Here is a 24,780-nt window from a genome sequence, read left to right as displayed (position 1 = left end):
CTTGTGGCATGGTGCTCTATCATGCTGGAAAATGCAGGGATCATCACCAAATTGCTCCTGTATCATTTGGGAGAAGTTGCTTTTGCGCTCTGGGATGTCCTGAAGCCTTCCTCACTGCAGTTGAAGTTCTTGATGATCCCGTAAATGGTTCTTTCAGGTGCAATATTCTTTGCAGCAATTCCCTTGCATGTGAGGCCATTTTCATGCAAAGCGACGATGGCTGCAAGTCTTTCTCTGGAGGTAACCATTGCTAACACGAACAAATTGATTGGAAGTCACTTTGTAATCAAGTTTTGGCCAATAAAGCTTTTTGCAAATATTTTAAATGCATCTGATCACTCTGCACAATAATCTAGAATCAGTGTGAATCAACACCACAACAACAGAAGCAGTAAACTTTGTGAAACACCAAATTTATGTCCCTGCCAATGTTTTGGCAACAGCTGTACACTACCATTAAACAATTGGGGGTTGGTATGATTTTTAATGTTTTTGAAAGAAACCTATTATGCCCACCAAGACTGCATTTATTTGATCAAATCACAGTAACAATGAATACATTTTAAAATGTGCCCTGCTGAAAATCCAGCGTTGCTGCGGGACCAGCTACAGCGAGCTAGACCAGCACTATACCAGCTCTAACCAGCATAAACCAGCCTGACCAACATGGATTTCAAGCTGGTTTAAGCTGGATTTTTTAGCAGGTTAATTTATTCCTGTGATCAAAGCTGAATTTTCAGCATCATTACTCCATCTTCAGTGTCACATGGTCCTTCAGAAATCATTCTAATATGCTAATTGGGTCTTAAGAAACATTTCTTATTAATATCAGTGTTAAAAACAGTTGAGCCGCTAAATATCTTTGTAAAAAATGTGATACGTATTTTTACAGGATTCTTTAAAGAATATAAAGTTCAAAAGAAATATTTTGTAACATCATAAATGTCTTAACTGTCACTTGCTTGTGATCAATTTAATGCATCCTTGCTGAATAAAACTATTAATTTCTTTTAAAAAAAACAGGGATGCACCGATACCGATACCAGTATCGGTATCGGGCCCGATACCAAGCTCATGTACTTGTACTCGTACTCGTAAAAATACCCCGATACCAAAGACCGATACCTCACGTATATCCTTAGCTTATATTTCTTATGAACACTCTTCCTGCAGTTATAGTGTTGCTAGATTTAATAGTACACTCTAATATTTAACTTTACACTTTCGGCTGTGATTACATTGTTACTCAGTGTTATGTTAAACATTTGTTCTGTGATTTCTTTGGCACCTTATGACAAATTTGATTGTCTTGTTGTCTGTGATTTCTTTAGCACTTTGACAACTTTGTGACAGGCAGGTAAAAATTACATTCATTATGTCCTTGGTTTTGCCCTTTGGAGGTTATTGGACACTGTGAAATTTGGGCTTTGAAAATTTGTGATAAGCACAATAAGAATTATTTATTTTTTTAGGTTTATTTAAGTTGTTGAAAATAAAGATGCTGATTTGTTCATTAGTCTCATTGTGTTGTTCTTAGAAAATTGCCACATAAAACGAGAACCCCCCAGTACAACAGGCATCGGTATCGGCGAGTACCAGGAAAAAAAATATCGGTACTCGTACTCGACCCTTAAAAAGTGGTATCGGTGCATCCCTAAAAAAAAGAAAAAAATTTTAATGGCCCCAAACTTTTGATTAGTAGTTTAATCTGATGTCTATAAAATCAATAGAAATCTATAAAAATCGATGTGGATTCCATTGCTCAGATAATTTGATCTAAGAATAATTTCATTTCAAACTTTAGTAAATCTGTATTTAGTAAATATGAGCTCACTGTGAGACATTGCTGAGATCTCTTCTAAAACGCTACAGGATATACAGATAAGATTACTGGTGGCTTTTTTTTACAGGAAAAACATCTGAAAAGTAGGAGACTTAAGAAAACATCCAAATTTGCTAATCTCATTTCTGTTGAGGAGAAACAGTTCAGATATTAAAGAGATCTGATTTTCTGTCCTCTGGGCATGCAAATCATGCTAAGCATGAGGATTATGTTTTAGCTGAAACTGGTGTTTACCTGTTTAGGAATATGCTGCTGACATCATCATGGGTTATGGGTGGTTTCTTGGAACTGGCAGCCATGCGAAGCGGTCTCAAGAAGTTGTTGACAAGGATGTGAAGCTGCTGGACGTACTCGGCTTCTGCCTCCAGCATGCTAAAGACAACCTGGTTCCTCTTCCTCATGCTCTCCGCATGTGGAGAACGGATGTAGTCCTGAATGATGGTCTTCCACTTCCGCCGACACATCCAGCCCCTCAGGAAGCTCTGCACCTGGAACAGCAGCAAGGAAGATATAACATAAGAATCAGACAATAGAATTAATAGATCTGAACTGTGTATTCATGGACAACACATCAAAAATATCTTGGCAAATCATTCACCAGTAATCATCGGTAACACTTTACAATTAGGTTCATTAGTTAACTACCTTAATTAACATGAACTAAGAATGAACAAAACTTCTACAGCATCTATTTATCTTAGTTAATATTAATTCCAACATTTACTAATACATTATTAAAATCAAAGGTTGCAAAGTATTTGTTGACATTAGTTAATGCACTGTGAACTAACATGAACAAACAATGAACAGGTGTATATTTATTAACTAACATTAACAAAGATGAACGAATACAGTAACAAATGTTTTGCTAATTGTTAGTTAATACATAAGTGTATTAGTGTAACCTTATTGTAAAGTGTTACCTAATCATCCTTGAAACATAAGACAATTGCTCCACAAACTTTATGTTTTTAATGTGAAGCTTGTTTTAAAATGTAAGCAACTTAAGAGCTGCCATTGAATAAATCCTTGAATTAATGCATTTTAACAAACTCAGTTTTAAATCAGTCACTTTTGGGGTCCTATGATGGTTAGGATGCCACCTATATAGGCAGCTCACAAGATTTGGGAACAGAATTATTGTGTGTTTTGAAAACCAGTCTTACTTTCTTGATTTTCTTGATCTCAGAATCATCGTCACTAGGTGCAGTGGTGGGATTCGACTGAATCTTCTCATTGTCTTTGAGCATTCCTGCAATCTGTAACAAAACAATAAAAATGGCAGTCAACTCTTCCATTGCAAAAAAGTTCCTTCCCTCACTGTTTCCCAGCATGCTGACAAAGTGATTCAGGCCAAATCAGTGCCAGCACAGTGTGGCACAAATGCTCACCCTATCAAAGCTCTCGCGTGCCACTCGGGGGATTTCCGATGATTAGGGTGCACAAACTTTCAAATTATTACATGGCACTGCAATTTAATAGGGATACGTTGTGGACACAAAAGAGGTGGGAGCTGGCCAGCACAGTCTGAAGGGGAGTGCTCCATTTACTGGACGCGGGCTGAAAGAGTTTATTATGCGGCGGACCAAGGATGCGACGCACACAACACATCTGGGGTCATGCATATTCAGCACACCATTTCATACACCCAGCTCCATTTGCACTTTAAAGTAAAATGACTATTTGATCTGGCTGATGAAGAATACAGCAGGGATCATAGTTCTTGTGGAGAGCCGTTTTTTATGAGCTGAGATGCAAAGTGAAGTGCAAAGTAGTCTGGAGAAGAGAAGCTCTTGAAAACCAAATGCTTCTCACACCACTTTTCATTCTCTCTACCATTTTCCTTTTCAGAAAAGCAATGAGCATGTAATATAGGTCACGGGGACAGACTAGTCATGTGACAACTGACTACTAGTTGATTAGTGTGACAGACTAGTTTTTTCATATATTATATTATTTATATATTTTTTCATTTCAATATTTGTTACAGTAAATTCTAGTTCTGCATACTAACTGATCGATGTCTGAACTTTGCACACTGTTAGCCAATTAACCTGTTAGCTAAGCTTATAATCTTCTATCGTACATTTTTATATGCATTATACCTGTATGTTTCTGTTTGATCAGGCATTACAAACGGCAACCTTACATTTTTTTTGTAATTTTTATAGAAAAGAAATGCTACAGAAAAAAACCTGTTAACATTAATCGTATGTTACTTTATCATACAAACTGAAAATTGAAATGGGTTAACACTGCATTATATGTAATTTTACTGGAATATTATGTAAAAATGTATGGGTTTTGGAAGTACAATTTCCAGAACTCTGACATGACATAACAGGTTATATTTTTAAATAGCCCCCCCCCCCCTTATTATCATTAGTGTACATTAGTATAGTGTTGTTGTTTCGTATAATATTATTGTAGTCTCATGTGTGTTACCCTGATGGTATTTTGTCTGTATATGTATGTTTGTGTCTTATGTACAGCCCATTAACAATGAACTCTGATTCATCATGTGATTTGTATTGTGCCACCTGTATTATTATGGTGGTAAAAGGCAGCTTTTGTTAGCTCAAGACTGTTATATTGAATTTTAAATCACTTGATGAAATCTACCGTTATAAGTTGTAAAATATACAGGTAGCAATATGCCATCCTGTAATACCCGAAACACCGTTACTGTATTTTTTATAGTGAATTTCTGGCAACCACAGCTAGTTTTTGCAGGATATTTGTAACAATGCATATTACAATATATTCTCTATAAAAAAAACTATTGGCTATTTTTTATTATTATTTTAGTTTGCTTTGATTTAGTGATAAAAAAAATATTTTAATTTCAGGGGTTTTTTTCAGTTATACATTTTTTTTACTTAAAGAAAATATTTCATTTATTTTTTTCATTTAAATTTTTAGTAATGATGATAACACTGGCAATAACCCATGCATTCTGTTGTGCAAACATCTTATGTAAACGTCCCCTTTGAAACGTGTTCAGAGTCAGTGAAAATGAAACCAGACTATTTATACAGGTACAGGGCTTCCTTAGGCAAACGACTAGCTGATTTAGAAAATATGTAGTTTTGCACATATTTTACACTTTTCCCACAACTTTTTCAGTTCTGAGAGGCGGAATCATCTTGATACAGTATGCAATAAAATTGCTGATATATTCGACTGGATTTTGGCATGTTCACTATAGATAAACAATCCCTAGAGCACTTTGAATTACAAATTTTACCTCTGATTTTAGACGTTCAATCTCAATCTCCCCATCTTCTATCTGTTGTCGAAGTTGCTTAGCAACTGTTTTCTCGGTCTCCACGATTTGGAGTAGATGGAGGTACTTCTGCATGAGCGTTTCATGCTCGGTGGCCAGGTTTCTGTAGCTGCACACACACACACACACACATAAATACAAAAGCACACATACACAAATTTCCACAATGGCATTCAGGACACAAATACAAACATGAGTGCGCACACACTCCACACAATGAGGAACATCACGTTATACTAGAAATAAAGCTCATTAGCAGAGGCACAGTGTTAACACGTAACCCCATAAGCACACACTTTATCAGAGCAAACTGTGAATGCTCAAATTCAACAATTAAACAGAATTGTTGGAGCAGCGCTTATCTCAAAACAGCAAGCAAATCCAGACGCCTTCATGTTTATGCACACAGATTTAGAACCGCTGCAGGGCATCCAGAGATAAACAGCCAAAATAGTCCTCCAGTACAGACTGAGACCAGAACGCCCTCACTGCAAACACAAGACCCGCTCTTCTTCGAAATAAACTAGACCTGCTGATTATGAACGAGAGACTTCTGAGTGTGTCTTGTTTGATATCCACTAAACTTCTGTGTGAAGCTGTTGGGGTTTCAATTAGTTTTTTTATACTTAATTAATGAAATAACCCGATGCATGAACCAAACAAGCCAAACGTACAGTACCATTCAAAAGTTTAGGCTTTATGCATTTTTTTGAAAGTCTCTTATGGTCCACTAATGGCTGCATTTATTTGATCAAAAATACTGAGAAATATAGACATTGAAATATTGAGCAAAAACTATTTTGAGAAATAAAATGTTCTATTTTAATATATTTTAAATAGCAATTTATGCCTGTGATGTCCAAACTGAATGTTTCAGTGTCACATGATCCTTCAGAAATCCATCTAATATGCTGATTTGGTGCTCAAGAAACATTTCTTATTATAGTCAATGTTTTTCACTATTTTTTGTGTAAACAATGATAAAAAAACTCTTTGATGAATATGTTAAAAAGACCAGCATTACAACATAAATTATTATATATTTTGCTGACACTTTTTATTAATTTAATGCTGTATTGAAGAATTTTCTTTGAAATCTTACTGACCTCAAACTTTTGATAAACTTTACATAAATTAGTGAAATAAATTCACTAATAATACAAAAGTCAATAATAATATGGATGTGTTTGGCAATCTCATATTTCTTTTTCTGTTTTTCACAAAGGCAGGGTGTGTTTTTAGTGATGGTTCATCAAAATTAAGAGTAAACAATCTGCATGAGGTGTATGATTACAGTTGACACAGGGAATGATGGGAAATGTAGTTTCCCACTGTTGGCATTCATGTGCCCTTATTTTGTAAATATGTTAATTCTGTTGCTATATTTTCCCCTTAAATAATCTTAAATCTTAAAGTCATGCCTTTTCCAACAATGGCACAGATGTCTCAATGGGCCATTTACACAGGTTTCATCTAAAAACTCAAAGCTTTTTATGCGTTTTGGTTGCTCATTTACACGTTACCGATGGTTTGGCAACGTGAAAATGCAAACTTTTGAAAATGAGATTCAAAGTGGAAGTTTTTGAAAAACGTTAACATCTCCGTGTAAACTACAAACAGTACCGCTGCTAGACATTTTGGTGCCCTAAGCATAATTCCTTTATGGTGCCCCCCGCCCCCGGGAAAAAAAAAACGTTTATTTTTGCCGGTTTAACTTTAACTTTTTAACGCGCAATCCAACGGAACACTGAGGCGGCAGCGGCACCATCGTTACTTTCTAGAGCAATTAAATACTCTTGTTCCGGCTGTCTTGTTATATACATCCCTAAAAAGTGCCTAATAATATTTCTATAATGAAATAATATCGGCACTATAATTATTATGACTATGATATGATGATTGATTTTTCATTAGGCTATTTTTGGTGCCCCCCTCAGCACTTGGTGCCCTACGCACAGCGCGTGATGCGCGTGGTGGGAGCGGCGGCGCTGCCTACAAAAACGCAAATTTTTGAAAATGATGATCTCATGTGCATGCAGTCTATAGGGATGAAGTGGTTCTTTACAAAGTGACAACTACTGGCCTAATATGGCGTTTTTAGTTGTCACATTTTCACATTTTTCACATTTTGCGAAATTTGCAAAATTTTCACATTTTGCGGATCCGTATGAATGGGGATCATTGTTGCCGTTAGTGAAAAATAGTGATTCGTTATTCAATTTCAGAACATTTCTATAAGAACTGCATAATATTGAGCAAAATACCTACAACCATCATTTTTATAAGTCAGTTCATGCAACTAGATGAACTAGAAACCAACAAGCCCAAACCATTTTCTGATCTAATTTTTTTTTTTATTAAAACTTCTATCATATAAAACAATTAAATTGATTTTTGAAACAGTTATACTGTGTGTTGTATATAAATATGCATTATTTCCCTTAACTCTCACATGAACATAAACAAACTGCAAAATGCACATAAATCCTTGACTGCATAACGGCTCTTTGTTATTAATGACACAACATTGTTGTGCTTTGTTTGTTAGTTCCCAACAGGGAATTCAAATTCAATGTTCATTACTAAAAATAAACAATATTCCCAGCAGCACCTCTGCAACATCCAAGACTGCTTAAACAAGCTTCAGGCTAATTATAGATAATGAGACATGGAATCTGTCCAATTCGCAAAAAATCATCCTCTGTATTCATTTTCCCCATCACATTTAAGCTGTGAATGGAACATAATAGGTGTAATGTCCGATGGTGGATGAATGAAGATGACGGTACGCGGAGATACAAAATAGCAAGGATTTATTCCAATAAGTAAATTTCCAGACAAACAGAACAGTGTGCTAGTGCAAAAACAATAACCAGCCATGAAAAGGAGTGAGAGGGGAACTTAAATACACAGATAATGACAAGGACAACAGGTGACGTGATGATGATGATGAGGGTGATGAGGCGCAGGTGCAGGTGATGATAACAGGGGATTCTGGGAAGTGTAGTGAAGACACAGACGAAGAAGGCGGTGAATGTGACATAACTCCAGGGAGTGGGCATCCTGGAGTCCGTGACGGGAAGGCGGACCGGGTGCAGCTGGAAGGACTCCAGGATGGTACAGGCGGCCAGGGTGGAGCAGGACGTCCAGGCGGCCAGGACGGAGCAGGACGTGCAGGCGGCCAGGGTGGAGCAGGACGTGCAGGCAGCCAGGGCGGAGCAGGACGTGCAGGCGGCCAGGGCGGAGCAGGACGTGCAGGCGGCCAGGGCGGAACAGGACGAGAAGGCGGCCGTGCCGGTGAAGACCCTTCGGGTGACCGTGACGGTGAAGACCCTTCGGGCGGCCGTGGCGGTGAGGACCCCTCAGGCTACCATGGCGGTGAGGACCCTACGGGTGACCATGGCGGTGAGGACCCTTCGGGCGGCCATGGCGGTAAGGACCCTTCGGGTGGCCATGGCGGTGAAGACCCTACGGGTGGCCGTGGTGGTGAAGACCCTACGGGCGGCCATGGCGGTGAGGACCCTTCGGGCGGCCATGGCGGTGAGGACCCTTCGGGCGGCCATGGCAGTGAGGACCCCTTTGGTGGCCATGGCGGTAAGGACCCTTCGGGTGGCCATGGCGGTGAAGACCCTACGGGTGGCCGTGGTGGTGAGGACCCCTCGAGTGACCATGGCGGTGAGGACCCTTCGGGTGACCATGGCGGTGAGGACCCTTCGGGTGACCATGGTGGTGAGGACCCCTCGAGTGACCATGGCGGTGAGGACCCTTCGGGTGACCATGGCGGTGAGGACCCTTCGGGCGGCCATGGCGGTGAGGACCCCTCGGGTGGCCATGGTGGTGAGGACCCTTCGATCGGCCATGGCGGTGAGGACCCTTCGATCGGCCATGGTGGTGAGGTACTTCAGGCGACCGTGGCGGTGAAGACCCTTCGGGTGGCATGTCAGGGCTGGACAAGACCAGCGGCGAAAAGGGCTTTGAGCTGGGTAGGACCAGCGGCGAAGAGGGCTTTGAGCTGGGCAGGACCAGCGGCGAAGAGGGCTCTGAGCTGGACGGAACCAGCGGCGAAGAGGGCTCTGAGCTGGACGGAACCAGCGGCGAAGAAAGCTCTGGGCTGGACGGGACCAGCGGCGAAGAAAGCTCTGAGCTGGACGGGACCAGCGGCGAAGGAAGCTTTGTGCTGGACGGGACCAGCGGAGAAGGCTCAGTGCTGGACGGGACCAGCGGTGAAGGCTCTGTGCTGGACGGGACCAGCGGTGAAGGCTCGGTGCTGGACGGGACCAGCGGTGAAGGCTCGGTGCTGGACGGGACCAGCGGTGAAGGCTCGGTGCTGGACGGGACCAGCGGTGAAGGCTCGGTGCTGGACGGGACCAGCGGTGAAGGCTCGGTGCTGGACGGGACCAGCGGTGAAGGCTCGGTGCTGGACGGGACCAGCGGTGAAGGCTCTGTGCTGGACGGGACCAGCGGTGAAGGCTCTGTGCTTGATGGGACCAGCGGTGAAGAACCTGTACTGGACGGGACCAGCGGTGAGGGCTCTGCGCTGGACGGGACCAGCTGCGAAGGCTCTGAGCTGGACAGAACCAGCGGTGAAGGCTCAACAGGACGAGACTCTGGCTGGATGGTCCATTTGGCGGCACGCACTGACATCAGTGGGAAATCGGCCACGCTGGACATCAACCCTGGACTTCCATAGACTGATCTAGTGACTGGGCTATGGATGAGGATGGATGGCGTGGTGAAGATGGCTGGAGACGGTGGCGTTCCGGACCCGGACTCGTCGAGGGAACGATGGAATGTGATCCCAATCCGGAACAGGGTGCTGAGGGTTTCATCCTCCAGGGAACTGCTGAGGGCGAGATGAAAAAACTTTCTGGAGAACTCCAGGACATCGTGGTTCTCCTGAGCCAAGTTGATGAACCGGATGCGATCCTTCATATCCTTTTGGCTGGTTATTCTGTAATGTCCGATGGTGGATGAATGAAGATGACGGTACGCGGAGATACAAAATAGCAAGGATTTATTTCCAGTAAATTTCCAGACAAACAGAACAGTGTGCTAGTGAGCAAACAATAACCAGCCATGAAAAGGAGTGAGAGGGGAACTTAAATACACAGATAATGACAAGGACAACAGGTGACGTGATGATGATGATGAGGGTGATGAGGCGCAGGTGCAGGTGATGATGACAGGGGATTCTGGGAAGTGTAGTGAAGACACAGACGAAGAAGGCGGTGAATGTGACAATAGGAAGCATAAACAAAAGTAGAGAACTCTGTCATTATGAGAAGACGGTCTTTTTCTCTCTGTAGGCAAGTTCTAGTCCGACTCAACTTATCCCTAAGCACATCCCAACATAACAGGGAAAATCCAAGGAATGAGGAGTGATCTTACAGAAATCACACGTTCAGTTGATTTCTGAAATATTCACAGCATGTGCATAATAAACATAGTGACTTAATCTCTTTTCCTTTTTGCTCTGAAGTAGACAACTGACACTATATATGATCTTAAAATCACTGAAAGAGTTTGCTCACCTGGCATGTGATATTGCTGCCACCCATTCATCGCAGTCCTTAACGTCTTCTGTACGAAGCTCCACAGCCTTCTGATTCTCATGGTTGAAGCTGACAGTGAAATAATACTGTAAAACAGACAGAACAGAAATCAACCAATCAGCTTTGAGGGATAGGTTTACAGTCAATGCCAAGTTTAGGCTTACAAAGAGGGTTAGGAGCTTCTAAACCACTCTTAATCACTTATCATTTCCCTCTGATTTTAGGGATAAGTTATGGGTAGGGTTAGGTTTAGGGGTAGAGATAGGGTTAGGACTATGTTTTTGGGTAGGAATGTTGTTCCAGGATCAACAAAAGATGTTGAGGAATAACCCTTGGCATAAGTTGGCAATATCACTGCGACCCGAATACAGAAAATCTTCAAGTTGTGAAGACTCGTATGCTCACCAAGGCTGCATTTCTTATTATACTTCTCTACATTTATTATTATTATCAATGTTGAAAATAGTTGTGCTGCTTAATATTTTTTTGTGGAAACTGTTATAAATTTTTTGATGAACAGAAAATTCTAAATAACAGCATTTATTGGAAATATATCTATTTATATGTATTTATCTAATAAATAGCCATGTAAAAAAACAACAACAACAACACAAATGGATAATGCTAGGCTGATATAAAACCACCCGTTTTGTGTCAGGGTCCTTACCCTGTTTCGGGTTATTTCGCAATAATTTCTTAATAGAGTCAATGTTTGAACTGCATTGTGCATTTGCCAAGGAGCTGAAGACAATTGGCACAAATTAACACGTTTTTATGAAAGCTTTGAATGTGGCATTTCAGTGAATCTTCCAGTACCGCAAGCCCAGCATCTCAGGATGGTACAACATAAAATACAAACAAAAACTCCTTTGCATATGCAAATATGACATAGTACACCATGCATAATTTCACCGAGAACACCAGACACCTCCCTGATCTTTCAGACTGGTGAGTGCGAGTGCATGAAGAGTTCAAAGAACACAGGATCTGCTGGGTCTGAGGGAAACTTCCCTGTGCCTGAGATAGCTCCAGCTCTCCAGAGGAATACCATAAAACACGTAAACTGGGAGCATGGCGCATTACATAACTGTATGCTACCTGTTACCTAGCAACTCCGTGCGCTAGTGGCTATGGCTCTGTATGTGCAACCCGTCTCTCTTCATTTCAGAAAGCCAGGCCTTAGCACTGAATCCCCAACAACCTCCATTTCTGCTGCATGGCAGACCTTCAAGACGCCTCAGCGCTGCTAAATTACATCACACTCTTTTGTCTCATGCAGTGGAGAGACCCACTGGAAGCAGAGAGGTCCAAATGCACAGATCCCTGTATAATATATTTGGAAAACAGTGCTGAAAAAAAATTATTATTCAAGAAAAATACTTGCATGGGTAAAAACATTTTTTTTTTTAAATAAATGTTGAGAAGTGCATCCCTTGGATTAGACTTTGTGTCACTTCTCATTCACAAAAGAACATGTATAATATCAGTAAGCACACATTTACTCCAAGGTAAATTTATGTAGGTGACAAGTATTGTAGAGACGTATGAGACATCTCGGTTCACCGATGTTTTACTCTAAAAATGAGAGAGAGAGAAATCTATCTAAAAAAATTAATCAATTCATTCCTGTGTGAAATTCTGTAAAGCTTGACTCAGCGAACAACAGTGACTAAGGTGGGTGGAGTTCAGCAAACAGTCAGTTGTGGTTGATCTTGGGTGAATTAGGGATTGATCACATTGATAAACAAGTTTTCTGCACAAACCAGAGATTAATGGGTCTGATCTTTTAGACATGTCATATTGTTAGATATATTGTTACATAATTCTCCTGGTTGAAGTACGTTGTTTCTTTTACCATTTCCTTTCCATGAGCAAGGTCAAGACTCAAAGCTGTCTTAATCTTTTCAATTTATAGCTGAGTATATTTACTTACCTAACTGTTTTTGAGCGCGCACACACCCACCCGCACGCGCGCACGCACACACACAATAAAGATTACTTTTTTTGGAAAAAAGTATGGGACAATATGGGACACATGAAGAACAATCTTTAAAAAAAAATCTTGCAAAACCCATTAATGACAGAATAAACTGGCAATATCGAACCAAATGTGCTGCAACTTGCAAGCCTAAAAATCAGAAAACAGTGACTATTACTAATTCAGATAATGGAGGATAGGGTGCTTCAAATAAAGCATATGGCATTCAAAAATGATCACGGTCGTGTGCGTAAATGAAACAAATGAATTGTAAATAAAAAACATTATGAAAATTGCTGTATAATGTATGAGTTCAGACAGGTTGTTTCAGATTCTTTCATCAGACAACCATACAGTATCTCCCTGTTTGTTGCAACCTGTTACTTACCTGTCACGTCAGCCTTCGCTAAATGAAGTGAACCATGGTTGTGGGAAAAAAATGGCTTTTAAAAGAATAAAAGTGTACCATTGTGATTCTGTTACAAGTCAAATCCATAACGCACAGCTTTAGTAAGGTGTATGCCGGGTTTTTTTTTTTTTCATCATTCTTCATGTTCCCGTTCCTCTGTAAAGAACAAACTGTATTATGTCTGTCTTGAGCACTAATGCAAGTGCAATCTGCAAGGAGACCAAAATAGCAAGCATCAGTAAGTCTACATGCACTCGCTCATTCTGTTGAACTGCAGAAATGCAACTGTTCCCAAAAGAGAGATGAGTGTTTTGCTATAAATGGGCCCTGACCCCTCAGAGGTACTGAACAGAACAAATTTAGCCCAAACAGCGTTAGCATTAATGAAGGAGGCGCAACGCACTGCTACATGCTCCCGCAACACACACACAGACACACCATCCCTCCAACCACTCTTTTTCTCATGCAAATAGGAGTTGCCATAGGAACCATGGGCTCAAATGCAGATATATTAAAGAAGGGCCTATAAATGAATGGTAGAGCAGTGATTGCTATGTAAATACAATGACAATGAAAGAAAAGGTAGCAGGATGGTTTTCAATAAAACGTAAATTTGTGATGAGCAGATTGCCCAAACCCTTTGTGCTGAGTAAGTGCTTTTTCAGATTAGAAAATAGCCATGAACACTGCAATCTAAAAAAAACAACAGCATACAACACACACACACACACACACACACACACACACACACACACACACACACACACACACACACACACACACACACACACACACACACACACACACACACACACACACACAATTGGAAATTAAAATGAATTTCCAAGCAAAGCTGTGGAGACCGGTCTGTACACACATTATAATCTGTACAGACTGAATTGGGCTGATTTTTTCCCTAAAAAAGAAAGTAAATATACACCGGCACATCTGTGTATTGCCAAACTCTAGATTTCTTAGAGCGTCCCACTATTTTGCTCCTATTTCTGTGAGTTGGCACACCTGGAGTAATAGAGGGAAAGTATAAAGCTAAAAATGAATATGGAACAAATACTACATTGAGATTATAAGAGGTTACAAGAACCTCATTAGGTCTACAGACTTTAGATCTGATCTAATGAAGGTAATAATCAGGGACTAAAAAACATCCGATCCTGATGTAGGGATTTAACTACACAAGGGACTAAATGATTGAAGAAGTCACCAAAGAGAAGCCAAAATAAAGAGATAAATAAATAAAAAATATAGATGAATCATTCAAAATAAGATCAATTACATGCATTTAGAAAGTCGAATGGGCAAATTTTAAACGAAAATAATGACTGTTGATGAATGTTTTTATTATCTAAAATTATTGCTATGTGTTCATTAAAGGGGTTCACTGCTGTCAAAAGGGTCTTTCAATAAAACTTGTCTGCCTATACAGTAGAAAGGGGAAACTTTTTTTTTTTAATCGGTGCTACCTGAATAGAGAAAACAGAGAAAAAAAGGGGGTTGTCTTTCCTTTTGCCAAATACTTAGAAAAACTTCAACACCCACAATGCACTGGGCATGTTGCCGTCCAAGACCACTCCTACCACTCTACTATGGATACGCTTACCAGAGTCACCTTGCTTTAGTAGAAAATACTTCTTAGGAAACTTTTAGTCACAATGCCGTTGACTTGTATTGTTCCCGGGTGAAAGAATTCAAAGAGTAAACGTTTAGCGGGAGTGAGTTAATGTCAGTTTCCAGAGAAGGATCCAGCTCGTTGTAGGCAGTGGATAAAGGCTGTAAAGAATCGAAAAATGGAGAGAATGCAGTGACGGAAAATCTGAAAAAAGTCTGTGTTTGTAGTCAACATTTCAAACTGGATGACTACGAACACAGTGTTTATCGCCAAACGGAGGGAAAAACTGAAAGAAACTGCCGTTCCGTCAGCTCCGCTTCCAATTTTTTCAAAATGCTGTTTAAAGAGTAGACAAAGTGTTATACAAATTTCTGTGTTCAACCTTCCCTTACAATAATAGTTCTAGAAATGGCAAGTTTATATTCCGCAATTGCGAACAAAAAAAGTCAGAATTGTGAGATAAAAAGTCTATTTTTTTATTCTGTGGCTGAAACAAGCTGCATCAAAAGTGTGACTTTTGCTGACAAATAAACGTCAAATTTCTCAGTCCAGGTAACACATAGAACGAGTAAACATTGCTCATTTACATATACAACCGACATTTTAACAATACAAAGCTGGTTGAAAATCAGCAAAGTTACACTTTAAATATGTGAATAAGATACAAGTGGAAGACCAATGAAAGTATTGACTGCTCTGCTGAAGGCAAGTATTAGACAAATGGCAGGTAACTTACATTTATGCATTTTGAGTGAAAACACAAAGCTTGCCAGGGTAAATTATTCATGCAAATGACTTACACTGAATGAGGTTACAGTTTGCATGCCTAATATAAAGGGTGAAGCGTGCGTGAAGTCTAACACCGAGTCGTTGATTGTGATTTAACGTCGCTCTAACTACGCTCTGTTCTTCAGAGGATGACAGACATGCACAGCATCAAACTCCATGCCGCATCCTGCTTTGTCAGCACAGGGACAGCTGTTCACAGGAAGGTCCAAGACTCACGTTGAATTGCGGTCCTTACACACACACACACACACACACACACACACACACACACACACACACACACACACACACACACACACACACACAAGCACTGTGACTGCAGTCTTAAGACACAGCTAGGCAGGTTTAACCAAGGTAAAACATCTTCAGCTATGCGAGTCTCCACCACTGGCTTGTAGTCAAAAGACGTGCTTGTAAAACAAGGAAGAACTGATGCAGTTTTTTAGAGATTTTGTTTCATGAACTATTCTAAATAGTGTATGCCTCAGATTGCCATATGGCTGCATTGATTAAGTCGCTGTCGCATCAGGTTGCTGAATATTAAGTTTTTGTTTTTCAATGGCTCTTATACTGACACCTATAGGTTTAAACTGCTTTCAATCTTTTACGTCAATATTTTTTTTGCACACATCTATAAAGTCCACATTCTTGGACTTCCCACCAAATTTTATGCATTGTTGGGGGGTTCGTTCTGGTGCACCGTATGTCGTAATCTCTCTCCCTGTTCAATGCAGTGCGGCTGTGTCTTAGGCGTAGACATTTGGTGGTGTGTCGGCCATGGCCACCACTTGACGTCCTGCCGTTTGTCCTCGCTTTGTGTAGCTCCAGGTCATCACTTCAGCACACACCGCTTGAGAGGACATTTTATTTTTCCACTCATAACTCGTCTAACACACATGCTGATCCATACCATACTTTTATGTTTATAATTTGTAAACATTGGAAAAAGGGTTTAAAAAGTGAAATGATTATTATTGATATTATAATTGTTATTATTAGTAACCAGGTCCAATAAATTTCAACAGTCGGGTTCAGGAAGTAAAAATCCCATTCATTTTTCCAAAGGGGAATTGATTTTTAATAATAACTTACAAAACTTTAAAGAAAGACATGTGAGCTCTGAGGTTTTTAATCAAAGCTAAATGCTTTTTTCGGAGCAATTAGCCCATTATTTAAACATTTTTTAAATAATCTGATGAACAGGTAAAAACTACATTACCCATGATTCTGCAAATAAATCTCAACCAATCAGAGAATCATGACAAGCATAATTGAGTCGATCTCCCTACAAAAAAACTACAAAATTCAATCTTTAAATCAAAGGTTTTATATTTATCCATTGTTTTTTCATTTATGTCGTTCGAAATGCTTAATGGGACTGTAGTTCTTTCTTACAGTGGCCGAGAGAGCTCAATGCGCTGCAACTGTAGAAAAAACGTGCAAATAGAGAAAACACCAGCAAAACAAGAAAACATCTACATCAGCTTGACAACACATGTGCTGCAAATACTCACTTCACAAGTTCACACTTACACATAATTAAATAGAGTAAAGGTTATGCCTATGCGTATTTTGCGTGCTGTCTGGGATTTTGGCCCGAACCCATAGTACTCCCCCCAGTTGTGATAGGAATAGTTAGAACTAGAAGTGAGGAAATGGGGTGGTGAAGGGATGCTGATAAACTGTCAACAAACAGAAGTCTGCTGTCTATAAACCTCTTATCTTGTTAATGAGGTTAATTAACTGAATGTGCTCCTCTTGTGCTAATTAGGTTAATTATCTGAACGTGCTCCTCCCGAACTTTGTTAATAAAACATCATAATGCAATCAAATACAGAAACGCGCAGCAAAAACTCACAACACAACCAAATACCGAAACTCGTGCAAATACTATTGACGCAACCAAATACAGAAACACGCTGCAAATACTCACAACGCAACCAAATACCAAAACGTGCTGCAAATACTCATGATGCAACCAAATTTAGAAACATGCTGCAAATACTCACAACGCAACCAAATACGAAAACGAGCTGGAAATACTCATGACGCAACCAAATACAGAAACATGCTGCAAATACTCACAACGCAACCAAATACCAAAACGAGCTGGAAATACTCATGACGCAACCAAATACAGAAACATGCTGCAAATACTCACAACTCAACCAAATACCAAAACGTGCTGCAAATACTCATGACGCAACCAAATACAGAAACATGCTGCAAACCGTATGAACCACAACGAAAATGTTTCCAGGGGACCCCAACAAGTGACAAACCTGGCTAGGACAAGCTTATTGTTCAATGTCTACTTGTCAGTGGTGTTGTCGATGACCTGAAAGGTGAGTTTTTGTTTATTTTAACATCCTGATCATATGATTCCTTTTCCTTTTTATATATTTATTAGCCTAAGTAATCTGACGAAATACACAATTAACTGCGAAAAGTTATGTAAGCTAGTAACTTACTTTCACAACTAAATAACATTTAAGGTTATTGAAAATACATTTTGTTGCTTAATTAATGGTTAAAACCAGGTCAAAATAAATGCTATTTGCAGCACGTTTCTGTATTTGGTTGCATTGTGAGTATTTGCAGTACATGTGTTGTCAAACTGGTGTTTTTTTCTATTTGCATGTTTTCTTCAGTTGCAGCATGTGGAGCTCTCTCGGCCACTGTACTTTCCCTCATTAACTACGCAGTCTTTTACTGGTGTCTTTTTGTCCAATTGTCAAACATATCTTGCTTCAAATTAAAGTTTGTAGGCCTATTGTGATTCACCTGGTATGGTTCATTGCTTTTAACAAAAACATATTTCAACCCCAAAGGAGAAAATACTTGCTGAACCAAGGCATCTAAAAAAAGTGATCGGGCACTGTTGAACTTTATTTCATGACACTGATGGTCATGTGATCTCAACATAGTGGCTCCATTGAAGACCAACCACGTAGAATAAAGCCGCTTTTCTCATGTTAGTTATGACACATATCATTTTAATCCTTTTTGTCAAAAGTGTAATTAATTTCTGTATCTCTATCACATTTGAACAAGTAAAAAATGTGGAGTGCACATTTAAGTTAGGCTACCTAGGAGCATATCGATATGTACAAATGTTGATACATAATCACTCTGAAATCAAACAAGAATGGCACAAAACATTACTGTTTCAATGATAACTAGGCTACATTAAATGGCCTACTTTAACATATCTGACATATTTGAAGGAATCACTGGGTTTAGCCTAATCAGCAGCGTCTCTGGATAATGGATCATAATAACACGAACAAAGAACATAAAAATGCTGCATACATAACACCTTTCCAGACGCCCAGTGTCTTGTGAACATAAAGTTTAGTTTTGGAAGCGATTTGTTATTAAACACGTTGTGAAGACGCAGTTGCCAAGGTAGGGTGCTATTAATATCAGCTCGGGAATTAAATCAATACGTCAAACAGACTGGGATTCTACGCCAGTTTTCCGCATGATGGCGACTCTGAGGTTTTTAAAGTGCTTCTCTAGCGTCATTTTCTATCTTGTGTGAAGTAGAGAGCGGAACAGGGTAAACTTAAATGTCTCTGAGGAGAAACGCTGGAAAATAATATAAATTTTTCCTGGAAAGCTAAACTGATATTAAACGATGAAAAACACTGAACGTCGGTAAACTGTTGACTGCCGTTAGCGTGATAGGCTACTGACGATTAAGTTCAGCTACTGCATAAACCGCTGTAAAAGGCCTACTTAAAATACTTTTATCCTCTACTTATTTTATGTGTTAAGTGAAAGACAAAGAGAAATGCAAGGCATAATGTTACGAACTCACAGCATTAGTCACCATTCGGTTTCATTTTCTCGTTTTCCATACAATAAAAGTGAGTGGTGACTGAAGCTTTCGATTCTTTCTTGAGTTTCACTAACGAAAGAAAGTAGCCTAATGTTTGAAACATTGAGGGTGAGTAAATGATGACAGCATTTTTACTGCTTGAATGAACCAGGCCTTTAAATGACTAAGTAAATCATATAATATTCGTTGGCTAATTCATTTATCCTATAATTTATGTAATCACAAAGAATCTAGCTCTAAAATGCTGGGTTGTTTCAACCTATCTTTGGGTCACATATGGACAAACCCAACCGTTGGGTTTAAAAAATGTAAACCAACGGTTGGGTTTGTCCATAGGTCTATGTGACCCAAGAGTGAGTTTATCAATAATCATACGGATATTATGTAACGTAGGCTATAGCCTACGTAATTGGCTTTAACTGTAACGTAACGTGATGTCGCTCAAAATATGCTCATTTCCAAAGAAAAGTAGACATGACAGAAAACCCCTATTTGAAAAAAAGTAAACGAAATCAGATTTTAAAAAAAAGAAGCTCGGAGCACTGAGCAAAGCAGTAGATGCTGCCTGGTGGTAAAATTGTTGGTTGTCTCGAGCGCATGCTCATCATTTTTACGCATAAAACAAACCCCCAGTCGCTGCTGGCTGGAAACAGAAAATGCCCATTTTTAGTTGCTCTGCCCCAAAAGTAACTCTATTCTAACGGTCTATATCAGCATTACAGAAGTATGCACAAAAGTTGTCATTCCGTACCTGTTTTTCTAAGCACTCCTTGGCTGATAGTGAAGGTTTGGGTGAGGGCGCCCTGTCACACACACATCCCTCCAACAGGTATAATCCCGAAGGTCGCGAGCTGGACTCGCTTTCAAAATAAAAAAGCATATTTTGCAACAGAGCAAACCACTTGGTGTGCCATTTTGTGTTGTCTGAGCTCTTTTTGCTTAAACAGCCTCGCCTCGTGCCATCTTTCTTTGCCAAAAGACCCAGGTAGGTGACATGACCATCATTAAGTCGAATGCCCTTCTGCATTTTTGTGAAGAATATGCTGGGTTTTGTTTGGGGGGGGGGGACGGCTTTTTTCGATCCTTACATCTTCTTAGCACGAGATCCCCGAGCAGACGGGCACTTTATGGATTAGAAACGAAGCCTGGCACGTTCTGCCCATCCACTGCAATAACCGCCTTGGCATGAAGTACGGAAGAAGCGCAGAGAAAAACGAAGAATGCCAAAGTCTACCATCGTAATGTTGTTGATTGTGTTCAAGCTATGGGAAAAAGATACACAATGCCTCCCGTAAGCTCGTCTGTAACTCGGTGAGCGGAGAGAAGTAGGCTTCAGTGTATATGCGAGTGATGGTTTGTCGCGTTCTCACGTGAAATTCTCTATAAACCAGTGCGCGCGCTCACTGCTGAACGAGGCAGTGGCGTCACGTGATCTGGTTTCAGAACCTCGGACAGAGCGTCAAACACACTTTTACAGTCACTTGAGTTCATTTTAGATCTGTTGCAGCATAGATGATGACGGCTGCATTTTTTCGATTCATGCGACGAACCAGTAGTGCTATTAATATTAGCATCGTTAGACTTTCGTGCTATGTTTAGCCTACACTAAACGTAACACATAATCTGCATCTGAAGTAGCATTTATAGGCTCCCACAAACGGTGAATTTCATTGTAACAGAGAGGCGGCATACCTATGCCAGAAAATGTATATGACAGAAATGACGCTATAAAAAGCAACAAGTTAATTTAGGCTGTGCTAAATTGTAAATATTATAGTCACCATAATACATTCACATTAGAGTGCCATGTTGACTATGTATAAAAAAAACCTAAATAAGTAAAAAAATTAATTCTAAATTTAGAATTAAAACGTTATTTAAATAAGTAAAAAATAACAGAAGCATGCAATGGAACTCTCCGTTTTATATTGGCTTTAAATATGATACTACAAACTAATTAAATAAATAAAATGATAAATAAAAAATGAAATTACATATGATAAATAATTACTCAAAGTTTAAAGGGATAGTTCACACAAAAATGAGAATTCTGTCATAAATTTTTCACCCTCATGTCGTTCCAAACCTGTAAGACTTGTGTTCATCTTCGTAAAACAAATGAAGATCTTTTTGATGAAATCTGAGAGCTTTTTGTCCGTTGACAGCTACACAACAACTAGTTTATGCTTGAAAAAGTTCATAAAGAGATCGTACATTTTCTAAAGATACTCGTCACTTTATATGATGAACAGATTTGATTTAATCTTTGATTCAAATATCAACGTTGATCAGCGAACATAAACAGAAGCTCGACCGAACCTGCTTGACAGAACAAACCTCATTGATTCTTGCGGAAGCTCAAATGTGATGCGTAACACGAGAATGAACCTCATTGGTCCTCGCATGTCAAGCGAACATATTTGAGCTTCTGTTTACCTCAACTGATGTGTGAGTTGATCAATCTTTATATTGTTATATATTGTAATTGTTATATAAGATTGAGCCACTGTAGTCACTTGGACTATTTTAACAATGTCTTTAATAACTTTTCGGGGAACAAGTTTCAATCCCTTAGACGCCTAAGGAGGAGTGATCCAGCTCTCAGATTTAATCAAAAATATCTTAATTTGTGTTCCGAAGATGAACGAAGTTCTTATGGGGTTGGAACAACATGAGGGTGAGTAATTACTGACAGAATTTTCATTTTTGGGTGAACTATCCCTTTAATGCTATGGGCTGAGGAGTGCCAGAGATGGATATCTTAAAATAACCATTTAACTTATCTATTGAAAAATGCCTGTTGATTATCAAATTGCTCCTATAGTCAAAAGTATTTTCCTTAAGGAACATGAATTGAAAGTTTTTGAGCATTATTTCCAACGACATTATCATTTAAGCTCACTAATCAAGCTCAGTACACCTTCCTTAGAAATAAATTATTTCATGAACTGTCCGACCAATGCATTTATCTGTAATCAATTGTGTGGATGTCGACTGCTAGTAAATCAAGCAGGGCTTTTCATTTGCGCAGTTAATCAAAGGAGCATTTGCAATGAGCGTTTCTTCCTGCCGCCCTGCAGGAAAGTTGTTTTGCATCTATCAGGGTTGTTGCACTTTCAGTGCACCCACCAGGACTTCCAAGAAAAACATTTGTCTTTGAAGCTTCTATTAAAATACTTCTTTCTGTATTAATCTGCTTACGGAAGGGCTTACTGTCCTCAAACCTTGCATTGATGACAGTTGTAATCAGCTGTTTGTGCTCAAGTCCAGCAGCTCCTTGAACATCTCTGTCATTTCCTCTTCTTTATGTCCTGTAATTATTGAGGAAATGCCTGTGATTCACCATAAGCAGGAAAAAAAAAATTATTCCAAGGACATGTTCGTAATGCCTCCACTCATCCCTTTCCGGTTGAGATATGACTCCAGACTTCCTACAGGTGATGTCAGTGATTTCGACGAATAATAGGTGAAATAGGTGAGAGAATCACTTCTTTTTCTTAGCCAATCTCACTTTTAGGTTTGGTATTTCGAACACAATGTGTGTGGTTGAAGTTATTAATCTGGCTCAAGTTAACAAAACATTTAAATTCACTTACAGCATCTAAAGTTGGCATGAAATGGAATCTGATCTCATTTCTAAATGCACCTTATTGATCATATCCAATCATTTAGTTCATTTTCAAGCCCAGTCCCTTTCTTAAAACCGCACGCAACCTCGCATTCAGATTTCTGATAATCTGTTTCACTTGTCACAATAGAGTGCTGCAGTGATGATGTATTTTTGTAGGCCATCCCAGAAGTTAGGAATTTTGAAAACCTTACAGGAATTTTCAATTGGCTTTTGGATTATTTCTGAAAATAAGCACTGCACGTGACCAACAAAAGTTTATGATTCTTAAATGTTTTGTCCATCAAGATAATCTTCACAAATGAACAACTTTTATTATTTCTGAAGCCTAAATGCAATAGTTAAAGTAAAAATAAACAAACTTCAATTATTAGCATTAAGCTTGTTGAAATTATTTCCAACATTTAACCAAAAATCCATTTAAAAAATCATTGGCTTCAGGACGATGCACCAGAAGTGCTAAAAACTGTAAAAAATGATTGTGATTTTAACGGTGAAAAACTGTTCATTGGTTAACAGAAAGTTTCCTTACTATATACGGTAAATAACTGTGATATATAATGGTATTTAATGTAATTTTACTGTAAAATACCGTTAAATGTACAGTTTTTGGAAGTGAAAAAGAACAAGTCATTGTATAATTTACAATGAAAAAATGTCAATTGAAATTCCCACAATTCCCTGTGTGACACTTCACATTTTAATGTATTTTTTTAAAATAACTGTTTCTTCATAATTTTCTTTGTTTTTTTCTAATCAGTTATGTACATTAGGGTTTTATGTTACATTTAATGTTGTTAAATTAATGCTTATTGCATTTTTTTAAATTTCATCATGTTACCATGATGGTGTTTAATGTTTGTGTGAATCACACTGTGCAGCTTCTATATAATAGTATTAACTTTCATGTGGAAGAGCTGCTTATGATGAGCTTTGATTGATCATTTGACTCTCATCATTGCTGTGATTGTTGGCAGTCAGTGTATTATAATGGAACAAAACAGATATTAATTCTTCAAAAGATCAGTAAATTAACATTATAGCAGATAATGAAAAACGGTCTATTGCTGTAAAATTATATACGGTTAAAAGTCTGTAAAACCTAAAATGTTGCTACCGTATTTTTAACAGGAAAACTCTGGTAACCACAGCTGCCAGTTTTTTCCCGTAAATTTAACGGATTTTTTTTTTACAGTGTAGCTAATTTGTAGAGTTTTAGCCAACAAAAATACGTCATCCCAACACTTTATACGGACGAAACGATCTGTCACTTCTTCTGTTACATTGAAACTTTAATAGTTCAGTCAAATGTGAAAATTCTGTAATTATTTACTCACCCTCACACTGTTAGGTTTTTTTCCCCCTCTGGCACACAAAACAAGACATTCTGGAAGATTTACTTTATTTACTTTATGTAGTTCTTGCCATAAAAAGAGATTGCAGTAGATACTACTCACACTAGTCACTATTGCACGGAAAAGAGCTGCATAAAGATTCTTCAAATTCATCCTTTGTGTTCCACTGCAAGTAGAAAGTCATACGAATTTGGAAATACAATAAGTCCAAAACTGTGTAGAATTATTCTCCATTCTAAATAAGGCTCTGAAATATAGACTTTTAGATTATCATCCAAATTCTATCCATAGGGATTAATTTAATTCCAATCAAAATGTTTCAAATTGTAATTGACAGTCACAGATAGGAATTTCCTTGCTGTTTGTCTGCTGAGAATTGGTGTTGGATAAAGAAGGTAAAGGTCAGTGGACACTGGATCGAACTCTAGACGCTGTGACGGACCGTGTTCCAGGTCATCCTTACCGTCCC

General features: G+C 39.0%; 1 protein-coding gene across 1 annotated transcript in view; it reads right to left on the bottom strand.

Moving 5' to 3' along the window:
- The window catches only part of rasgrf1 (Ras protein specific guanine nucleotide releasing factor 1), a 43,330-nt gene extending 22,541 nt beyond the window's left edge, over positions 1–20,789 (bottom strand). Inside the window, exons 1-5 of the mRNA XM_077194438.1 lie at positions 20,080–20,789; positions 10,661–10,767; positions 5,091–5,238; positions 3,010–3,102; positions 2,078–2,331 (exon numbers count right to left, since the gene is read on the bottom strand). Coding sequence (XP_077050553.1) covers positions 2,078–2,331; positions 3,010–3,102; positions 5,091–5,238; positions 10,661–10,767; positions 20,080–20,355 — 878 coding nt within the window. The 5' untranslated portion in view covers positions 20,356–20,789. The remainder of the gene's footprint in view (positions 1–2,077; positions 2,332–3,009; positions 3,103–5,090; positions 5,239–10,660; positions 10,768–20,079) is intronic.
- Between the last annotated feature and the right edge of the window lie 3,991 nt (positions 20,790–24,780).

This window comes from Siphateles boraxobius, unplaced genomic scaffold, assembly GCF_051911475.1.
Source record: "Siphateles boraxobius isolate OS27281-9 unplaced genomic scaffold, OSU_SipBor_1 32, whole genome shotgun sequence".
Lineage (NCBI taxonomy): Eukaryota > Metazoa > Chordata > Actinopteri > Cypriniformes > Leuciscidae > Siphateles > Siphateles boraxobius.
Note: the sequence above shows the minus strand (reverse complement) of the source record. Positions and strands in the feature narration are given on the sequence as shown.